Below are 10840 nucleotides of genomic sequence, written 5' to 3' on the forward strand. Positions count from 1 at the left end.
AGTGGAGAAACAGTAAACAGCTGCTCTGAAGTTCATGCTCAGGTCCAGGAGGAGAAAAAAAAACAGGCGGTTTGCTTTTGCTGTTTTTTTTTTTTTTTTGCAGCTATAGCTGCTCAGCTGCACTAAGAGATAGAGTGTGGGTATGAGAGAGAAGCATGTAGTGCTAATGCTAATGCTAGTTCTAATGCGTAAAAGCAAAAAGACTCATTAATTCAGATTTGACCGTTCACATTCATGTCACATGTCTGTGGATCAGATACGTATCCAATTTAGGACCACTTATAAAAGTGATTCAAATCTGATTTGAAAAATTTAAACGGATATGGCATGTTCACACAGCCATGAAAAAATCAGATCTGAGCCACATTGAGCAAAAAATCTGATTTGAATCACTTCACCCTAGTAATGTGAACGTAACTCCCATGAAACGTTTGCCAACTCTTCTTTGCCAAACAACATTAGCCATGCATTTACACACACTGACCACCAGGGGGATCCAAATCCTCATTTTTACAAACCCAAGGCGAAACAATTGTTTCTTGTTTGAGTCATTTATGACTGAACACAGTGAAAGACTCAGGCTGTTTAAAAGACTGCAAGATATAGGACCTAAACATTTTAAAGTGGGCGTGGCTAAAATTAAAAACATAAATAGATGGAATATATGCTTAAGAAGTTTAAGAATGGGAATGACATCACATGTCACATTTATTATACTCACTGACAACTAACTGATGCTGACCAAGAGGGATTTTAATGTGTGAATGTAATGTTGTATATTAGAGTGATTACATTATTATGGCGAGCCCCACCCACTAGATCAGCTAAAGAAATGTTATATCGGTCTGCTGGTTGAAAACCTCAGATTGAAAGACAGTACACAGCAGGATTAGCCAAGCAGACTTCTTCTGAAGGAGGGATCTGTACCTACTGATCGCGGCAAGCCAGCAACATTTTTTTGATAGTTATGTTCTCCTATCGCAGTTAAGTATAAACTAGCTTATTTGTGCTTTGTTATTTAGAAACAAGCTATTAGTAACGTGTGATAAATGTTCAGCATTAAGATGGGGCGTGGCCAGCATCAGCTTATTTGCATAATAGTAACAGAGCCCTAAACTGGTAAGAATAAAGCTAGTAAGATCCCTTTATGTGAGAGTGATTTTTGTCTAGAAAAACCTCTTGGACATGTTTTATATATTCCATAAATCTGTTCTAACTGTTCTAAAACCGATTTAATACCGTTGGCTTTTTAATAACTGCGGTTAATCAATAACGTCGGTTAATTGGCCCCGCCCCCCGTCCTCTGTAGAGCACACCGTTTTCCTACTGTAGGCCTGCAGTTCCTGGAAACACACACACACACAGAAGCTGATTCAGAGCGTGGTGTGCGTTTGCGCGCGAGCCACTGAGCAAAGGTGTGCCGCCCTGAAACGTGACTGACGTCACCGCCTACCTGAGTTTCGGGAAGCGTCGAGAGGAGGAAAAACAGAGCTCGTGCAAAACATTCTCTCTCACACACACACACACACTTTTCTCTCACTCTCTGAGGGAGTGTGTGTGTGTTTGGTCGGTGTGTGTGTTTGTTTGGTCGGTGTGTGGAAGTTTAAAGAAACAGCCAAAACTCAAGCAGGAGCTTTGCTTGGCAACTTCCGGCCCGCGCGCGCTGCAGACAGGTGAGTCTCAGGTGAACATTGTTTGTGTTTAGTTCGAGGCGCGTGAGCTTTAGCTTTTAGCTCTAGCCGCGCACGAGCAACAACAAAGCAGGTAAGAAGGTAAATTTGAGTCTCACCTGTGCTTCTCGCTGGAACTCGCCGTTCCACCTTAAATTGTGCAGCAGGTAGTGCATGATTTAAGGTGGAACGGAGAGTTCCAGAGACAATCTCAAAGCTCACCTCCAGCTGCTTTCCTTCATACCGATACTGAAGCTGATTCATCCTGATCCGGTGTCAGTGAGTGTGACGTCACACCATCTTAGTACTAAATTGATACTGATCCCAAATCAGAGTCTCTTAATACTGAGTATCAGTCTATACCGATCAGAGTCTCTTAATGCTGAGTATCAGTCTATACCGTTTCAAGTCTCTTAATACTGAGTATCAGTCTATAACAATCAGAGTCTCTTAATGCTGAGAGTATCAGTCTATACCAATCAGAGTCTCTTAATGCTGAGTATCAGTCTATACCAATCAGAGTCTCTTAATACTGAGTATCAGTCTATACTGATCTGAGTCTCTTAATACTGAGTATCAGTCTATAACGATCAGAGTCTCTTAATGCTGAGAGTATCAGTCTATACCAATCAGAGTCTCTTAATACTGAGTATCAGTCTATACTGATCCGAGTCTCTTAATGCTGAGAGTATCAGTCTATACCAATCAGAGTCTCTTAATACTGAGTATCAGTCTATACCAATCAGAGTCTCTTAATGCTGAGAGTATCAGTCTATACCAATCAGAGTCTCTTAATACTGAGTATCAGTCTATAACAATCAGAGTCTCTTAATGCAGAGTATCAGTCTATACTGATCCGAGTCTCTTAATACTGAGTATCAGTCTATACCAATCAGAGTCTCTTAATGCTGAGAGTATCAGTCTATACCAATCAGAGTCTCTAAATACTGAGAGTATCAGTCTATACCGATCAGAGTCTCTTAATGCTGAGTATCAGTCTATACCGATCAGAGTCTCTTAATGCTGAGTATCAGTCTATACCATTTCAAGTCTCTTAATACTGAGTATCAGTCTATACTGATCTGAGTCTCTTAATACTGAGTATCAGTCTATAACAATCAGAGTCTCTTAATGCTGAGTATCAGTCTATACTGATCCGAGTCTCCTAATACTGAGTATCAGTCTATACCGATCCGAGTCTCTTAATACTGAGTATCAGTCTATACTGATCGTGATTTTTTTATCACCCCCCACAGAGATGTCGGTGCACCCCCGGCGTGTGCGGCTGAAGCCCTGGCTGGTGGCTCAGGTGGATAACGGGGTGTTTCCAGGGTTGGTGTGGTTGGACCGTGAGGCCAAACGCTTTCAGATTCCATGGAAACATGCCACCCGGCACACCGCCCAGCAGGAGGAGGAGAACACCATCTTTAAGGTCAGACAGGCTGCTTAGGTAGCCATGGTAACCACATATCCAATAAATGAACAGTAGTTTACATTCAGTCACTAATTTTCAAAAATCTCCAAATTTTCCGAAATTTCAAATTAAAGTCATGTTGCATATATCTGGTACAAGGCTGGTGGCATCTAGTACCTAGTCCAGGTCAGGTGGTAGTTAGCACCTAGTCCAAGGCAGGTGGCAGCTAGCATCTAGATCAAGGCAGGTGACCGCCAGCAACAAGTCCAAGGCAGGTGGCAGCTAACAACTAGTTTAACTACTCCAGTGTTGGTCTCACCTAGCAACTTATCCAAGGCAGGTGGCAGCTAGCAACTAGTCCAAAGTAGGTGGCAGCCAGCAACTACTCTAAGGCAGGTGGCAGCTGGCAGCTGGCAACTAGTCCAAGGCATGTGACAGCTAGTAACCTGTCCAAGGCAGGTGGCAGCTAACAACTTGTCCAAGGCAGGTCTCACCTAGCAACTTGTCTAAGGCAGTTGGAAGCTAGTAATTTGTCCAAGGCAGGTGGCAGCTAGCACCTGCTATGGGCTAGGTGCTAAGTCCATGTTTTAGTCCATGTAAATATCTGGTACAAGACGGGCGTCAGCTAGCACCTAGTCCAACTAGTGCAATGCAGGTCTCAGCTAGTAACTTGTCCAAGGCACGTGGCAGCTAGCAACCTGTCTTAAGGCAGAAAGTCCATCGATGTCAGGCAGGACAGGTAGCTTGTAAAGGTAAAGAGACAATTAGTTCTGAATTGTTTTATGTAGAAAAGAGAATATGAAGTATTTTATAGAGACTATAAACAGCCTAACTAAAAGAAGAGAGCCAGAAGGTAACATAGACACGATAGCAGCCTGAAACACTGGTGTTCTGTGTGTGTTTTCAGGCGTGGGCTGTGGAGACGGGAAAGTTTCAGGAGGGCGTGGACGAGCCGGACCCGGCGAAGTGGAAGGCTCAGCTCCGCTGTGCTCTAAACAAGAGCCGGGAGTTTAACCTGATCTACGACGGAACCAAAGAAGTTCCCATCAACCCCCTGAAGATCTACGACGTGTGTGACATCCCCCAGCCTCTCAGCAACCCTGGTAATTCACACCTACTCAAACACACATAAATTTAACATAACTAGCGTTGTAGGCTTTGTTCTCAGCTATTTCGGTCAAAATATTGGAAAACTAAGCTTTCTGTAAATAAACGTAAGAGCTTTACTCACCAAAATAAACAGTTTTTAGGAGAGATTAAAATGTGTAGATTAAAATGTTTTTTTTTTTTTTTTATAAGAATTAAAATTTTGTTCACTTTGGCGCCCCCCAGCGGCAAGACCTGCGGAATTACAAGCGTCCCCTATTTTCGGCCACCTAATATTCAGCTTAAAATACTCCATAGTAACTGGAAAATATATACACTTAAGCTTTTATCTTAATAACAACTCTAACCTGGTGTAACCTGATATTGGTAATTGATAATGTGTGTAATAATTCATATATTTGAATTGCTAGGTTTATATTTTGTGGGGCCGCGTCTTTGTCTGCACTCTGCCTATGGGATTCAGCGGCTCCCAGTGTTGTATAATGACATTGCATTTGTCCTGTATGGGCATCCATACTCTGATTACGTCAGAAAAACATGGCGACACCTTTTTTCACTTAGAATTAGGGTCCATAAATAGTGAACAAAATAAAAGATCGAGGAAAAAAAAGCCGTTGCGCTAAGAAAAATGGGGTGCACGCTCCACACAGTTTTTTACACACAGCTTTACAGCATTGTTAGCGATACTAAAATATGTTTTATGATGGAATTTTTTGTAAAAATAAAGTTTAAGTGTTAGTCAGAGGCGGGAGGTGAAGTGTTTTTGAATTTCAGGGAAAGGAAACGGCGAAACTGGCCGAAAATAGGGGACAACGTGTTATATTTACTGTGTTTTATGTATTTTATGTCTTTGTTCAGGTTCTACAGGTTCTGTTCCTACGTATGATTCTGACGGTGAGGATGATGATGTTGCAGATACACCAGAACCCCCACCACCTCCGTACCACCCTCCAGGTTTGTCACAAACTACAGTTCTGTTATACACCTGAATTTTAGCCCCACCCATTCAGCCTACAGCAGTTTAACCCCCACCCATTCAGCCTACAGCAGTTCTAAGCCCCACCCATTCAGCCTACAGCAGTTTAAGCCACACCCATTCAACCTACAGCTGTTTAAACCACACCCTTTCAGCCTACAGCAGTTTAAGCCACACCCTTTCAGCCTACAGCAGTTTAAGCCACACCCATTCAGTGACCAGCAGTTTATAGCCACACCCATTCAGTATACAGCAGTTTTAGCTCCTCCCATTCACACTGTCATTATGAGCTGTATTTCAGTCTTGACTGTTGCACAATATAGGTCGGCCTATCAGAACAAAGCTCATTTACATGTATATTTATATGCAGTTAGCAGTTCCCCCCTGGCACCTCCTGTTTGGACCCCACCAGGATCTGTGTCCCCCCTACAACCCCCCAGCTGCCCCCCTGTCCCTTCGGAGGTGTGGCCTAAGAAAGAGCCAATGGACGTGGAGATGGAGATCCAGCACGCCAACATGGAGCAACCACCCATAACCACTATACCAGATACACTGTTCACCACCCCGGAGACCTGGATCAGCTCCCTGCCCAGTGAGTACACACACACACACACACACACACACACATACTCGTACTCTTGCGAAAAAACATAAGAGACCACTTAAAAATAATCAAGAGGAAGATGGATGATCACAAGCCATCAAACCAAAATCAATGTGTTCTCCAAAAGCAGTGTGTAAGACTGGTGGAGGAGAACATGATGCCAAGATGCATGAAATTAAAACTGTGATTAAAAAACAACCAGGGTTATTCCACCAAATATTTATTTCTGAACTCTTAAAACTTTATGAATATGAACTTGTTTTCTTTGCATTATTTGAGGTCTGAAAGTTCTGCATCTTTTTTGTTATTTCAGCCATTTCTCATTTTCTGTAAATAAATGCTCTAAATGAGAATATTTTTATGTGGAATTTGGGAGAAATGTTGTCTGTAGTTTATAGAATAAAACAACAATGTTAATTTTACTCAAACATAAACCTATAAATAGCAAAACCAGAGAAACAGATTCAGAAACTGAAGCGATCTCTTCATTTTTCCAGCTGAGCAGTTCTGTTTTTGAGTAGGCCTCAAACCACACACACACAGCACAGATTGACTGCTGCTGTAGTCTTTCACACACTGAAACAGAGCTGGAACAGATGGTGTTACTGCTGTTTTTCTCTATTGCAGCATTTACACATATACACACTTACAGCACATTCACACTTTCATCATCATAACTAGAAAAAGACACAGATAAAACACAGAGAACTCTGTTAAAACTATTAAAAGTAGAAGTTCGTTTCTTTAGAGAAATTACAGAAGAAGTCAGAGAGCGGTGAGTACTGTTTCCTACACCTTCAAATAAAGACTCTTGTTTTGAAACTGGAGTTAAAAACTGCTGCAGGAAGACGTCTGGCTGACCCACATGGAAACAGCAGCTTTAGCCTTTAGCTCAGATTAACATGATTGAGAACTGAGTCTCAGTTTCAGCAGAGAAGAGAAGAATTAGAGTTAGTCTGCAGTAATAAAGTTATTGATAAAATGAAGAGTTAATATTATTGTGAGTATTTTGTGTGTTTTCAGTGACTGATCTGGAGGTGCAGTTTTATTACCGTGGTAAGGAGGTGTGTCCAGCAGTGACGGTCAGTAACCCTCAGGGCTGCCGGCTGTTCTATGGTGATCTGGGTCCGATGGTGAATCAGGAGGAGCTGTTCGGTCCGATCTCTCTGGAGCAGCTCCGCTTCCCCCCCATCGAGCACATCAACAACGACAAGCAGCGGCTCTTCACCAACCGCCTGCTGGACGTGATGGACCGCGGACTCATCCTGGAGGTCAGCGGACACGACATCTACGCGGTGCGGCTGTGCCAGTGTAAAGTGTACTGGTCCGGACCCTGTGCTCCAAACCCCAACGCTCCCAACCTCATCGAACGCCAACGCAAGGTCAAACTCTTCTGCCTGGAGTCCTTCCTCAGCAGTACGTATACCCACTCATATAATCATTACAGAGCACATCTACAGGGGTTGGACATTGAAACTGAAACACCTGTCATCATTTTAGTGTGGGATTTTAGGTTTCATGCCTAAATTGGAGCAGGCTGGTGTTCAATCTTCATTAATTGCACATTGCACCAGTAAGAGCAGAGTGTGAAGGTTCAATTATCAGGGTAAGAGCACAGTTCTGCTCTAAATATTGCAATGCACACAACATTATGGGAGACATACCAGAGTTCAAAAGAGGACAAATTGTTGGTGCACGTCTTGCTGGAGCATCTGTGACCAAGACAGCAAGTCTTTGTGATGCATCAAGAGCCACGGTATCCAGGGTAATGTCAGCATACCACCAAGAAGAACCAACCACATCCAACAGGATTAACTGTGGATGCTGTAAGAGGAAGCTGTCTGAAAGGGATGTTCGGGTGCTAACCCGGATTGTATCCAAAAAACATAAAACCACGGCTGATCAAATCCAAGCAGAATTCAATGTGCACCTCAACTCTCCTGTTTCCACCAGAACTGTCCGTCACCACAATCAATTATTGTGCTCTAAAACCAGGTGTTTCAGTTTCATTCTCCAACTCCTGTGTTTTGGTTTGTTTAACACGTTTAAGTAACTACATGATTCCTTTTGAAATACTTCAGTATTAAGGTTAATTCAGTTTATTTTAGTAACTGTGTGTGTGTGTGTGTTTTAGGTGTAATTGCTCATCAGCGTGGTCAGTCTCCTACTTTGCCTCAGTTTGATATCCACATGTGTTTTGGAGAGGAGTGGCCAGACGGCCGGCCGAGGGAGAGGAAGCTGATCATGGTTCAGGTGAGCCTGAGTTTCACACCTGGACTCTTTCAGAGCTCTCAGAATCACATGAACATGTTTAAAGACGTCAGGTTAGTGTATAATACAGCTCTGGAAAAATAAAGAGATCACTTCAGTTTCTGAATCAGTTTCTCTGATTTTGCTATTTATAGGTTTATGTTTGAGTAAAATGAACATTGTTGTTTCATTCTATAAACTACAGACAACATTTCTCCCAAATTCCAAATAAAAATATTCTCATTTAGAGCATTTATTTACAGAAAATGAGAAATGGCTGAAATAACACAAATAATACAATTCAGAAATCAATATTTGGTGGAATAATCCTGGTTGTTTTTAATCACAGTTTTAATTTCATGCATCTTGGCATCATGTTCTCCTCCACCAGTCTTACACACTGCTTTTGGATAACTTTATGCTGCTTTACTCCTGGTTCAAAAATTCAAGCAGTTCAGTTTGGTGGTTTGATGGTTTGTGATCATTCATCTTCCTCTTGATTATATTCCAGAGGTTTTCAATTTGGAAAAATCAAAGAATTCCTGAACAGTTCCTCTGCTTTTGTGTGAACCTGAAACGCCAATCAATCCATGATTTCTGGTATTTGATTATTTATGAGTATTTCTGAGGATTCTCTTTAGTAACACAGATGATATGTAGTATCGCAGAGAATTGTCTTATATATTGAGATATATTGAGTATCACAGTATCGTGATTATTATTAGCGTTCCCACCCCGAGTATATAATAACCATAATACCACACCGTCCACCGTCTGCACAGGTTAGCTAAGCTAATGCTACAATAACAAGCTAATGGATAAAGGTAAAACTCATTGCTAACTCCATGACTCCGCCTCCAGCCCCGCCTCTAGCGGAAATGATATGATAAGTGTTTAGAGGAGAAGCAGGTGTGCCAGGTGTGAACGCCTACAGTAGTGATTAGTGTAGGGCCGTGTATTGGCAATACAATACATATCACGATATAGAATATATTGCAAAACATGATAAATTGCAATTGTTTTCAAATTGTTATAGTATAAATCAAAGAAGAGTTTACTTTTTTCATTCAGTGAGAACAGTGGATGGATCTAACAATACTGAGAGTACAGCACTGCCATCTAGTGGTCATGATTTCACAACGCAAGTTGAACCACTTCTGACACCAATATTTATATCTACGCTAATAGTTATGGACGCATTTAAATTCCAGGTGTGAATGGGGGCGGAGCTTGTGGTGAATGTACAGTAATTGGGTGTATTCCTGCAGGTGTGAATGGGGCGGAGCTTGTGGTGAATGTACAGTAATGGGGTGTATTCCTGCAGGTGGTGCCGGTGGTGGCTCGCATTATCTGCGAGATGTTCTCTGGAGACGGGACTCGCTCGTTCGACAGCGGTAGCGTCCGGCTGCAGATCTCCGTCCCCGACATCAAGGACAACATCGTCACTCAGCTGAAGCAGCTCTACCGCCTCCTACAGACGCACCAGGGCCACGACACCTGGCCCCTCCCCCCGGGGGCCAACGTCCACCTGCCTGCCACGCTGCACGCGCAGTAACACACTCTAACACACAGGGGGCGCTCTGTTACTGCAGCTGCCGGGAGGTGTAGGCGTGAAAGTACTTACGTTGGTGGAACGTCTGCACCCTGTACATGCATATATATATAAAATTAGATATTTCGTGCACATTTAAAATACTTAATATAAAAGATCATAGCAAACACTTACAGATACCTGGTGAACCTGGTGAACCTGGTGGTTTCCATGGACGGTTATTAAAAACCTCTTATTTAATATAAAAACCTAATTCTTTGAAGTAAGATATAATTATGTATGGATGGGTGTAGAGGTTCTGCAGACATTAAGATGAATCCATCCAGATTAGAACCGTTTAGAACTTGATATTATTTCTGTTATTATTCTTATTATTAATAGAATGAATGATATCTTTAAACAGGATGAATCTTTAAATAGAATATATAGGGTATATACACACACACACATACACACATACACACATATATACACACGCCAGCAGGCCGGTGGGTCAAAGTCTGTCCTGCACTCATTTTTATTCTGTTAATCATTGATGATGAACAGTTTGGGTTCTCTAGTTTAGAGTCTCTTAAAGCCACAGAAGAAGGGAACTAAGGGTTATTCCGTAAAAAAAAAATATATATATATATATTAATATATTCATAACCTCATAAACTTTCTCTGTTCTTAATGATCCTCATTAAATAACATCATATCATCATCATTCAGGCTGCACAATAATTGCACGTAATAAATAAATGTATTGTTATTTTATAGCTTATATTACAATACATACTGTATGATTTAAATAATATATAATTTTACAATATATCTGACTGTATTTAACAGTCTTATTAATATGAATTAATAAGTCTAGGCTGACCCCTGGTGGATAATGGCTAAATCTAACCCCCTGTATGATGTTATGGTGCAGTTCTGGTGGTGTTGCTTCTGTCTATTATAGTATTTGATGTATCGTTACTGTAGCTTTAATAACAGCTCTATTTTTCTTTATGCTCTACTATTTTAAAATCCTGTTCTAAATAAGAGTACACTGATGAATTCTCCTGTAGCTGTACGTCTCTGTGAACGTGTCTGGAGTTGTGTAGATGTTTAGGTTGTGTGGATTGTGTTCTGGATGTTTCTGTATTTTGGGATTTGCCTCACTTGCGGGAACTGTAAACTATAATTCTGTATTTCTGCGATTCTGTGAGTTCATCTAATGATTTCATAGCTTCTATTTGAGTCTCTCTGCTTTTATAAAATAAAAAATAAGCAAAGCTTC

At 41.5% G+C, this 10840-nt stretch overlaps 1 protein-coding gene across 1 annotated transcript; it reads left to right on the forward strand.

Annotated features, from left to right (window-relative positions):
- The first annotated feature begins 1379 nt into the window (after positions 1 to 1379).
- irf6 (interferon regulatory factor 6) lies at positions 1380 to 10840 on the forward strand. Its single transcript, XM_049471822.1, has 8 exons — positions 1380 to 1673; positions 2927 to 3102; positions 3992 to 4187; positions 5050 to 5145; positions 5538 to 5759; positions 6795 to 7187; positions 7906 to 8024; positions 9346 to 10840. The coding sequence occupies exons 2-8, from the start codon at positions 2929 to 2931 to the stop codon at positions 9574 to 9576; spliced, it is 1431 nt and encodes a 476-aa protein (XP_049327779.1). The 5' UTR covers positions 1380 to 1673; positions 2927 to 2928; the 3' UTR covers positions 9577 to 10840.

This window comes from Astyanax mexicanus, chromosome 24 (genome assembly GCF_023375975.1).
Source record: "Astyanax mexicanus isolate ESR-SI-001 chromosome 24, AstMex3_surface, whole genome shotgun sequence".
Classification (NCBI taxonomy): domain Eukaryota; kingdom Metazoa; phylum Chordata; class Actinopteri; order Characiformes; family Acestrorhamphidae; genus Astyanax; species Astyanax mexicanus.

Coding starts and splice junctions, on each gene's coding strand:
- irf6 (XM_049471822.1), top strand. CDS start 2,929: ATGTCGGTGCACCCCCGGCGTGTGCGGCTGAAGCCCTGGCTGGTGGCT. Junction 5,146..5,537: donor ACCTCCGTACCACCCTCCAG/GTTTGTCACAAA, acceptor ATTTATATGCAG/TTAGCAGTTCCCCCCTGGCA. Junction 5,760..6,794: donor CTGGATCAGCTCCCTGCCCA/GTGAGTACACAC, acceptor GTGTGTTTTCAG/TGACTGATCTGGAGGTGCAG.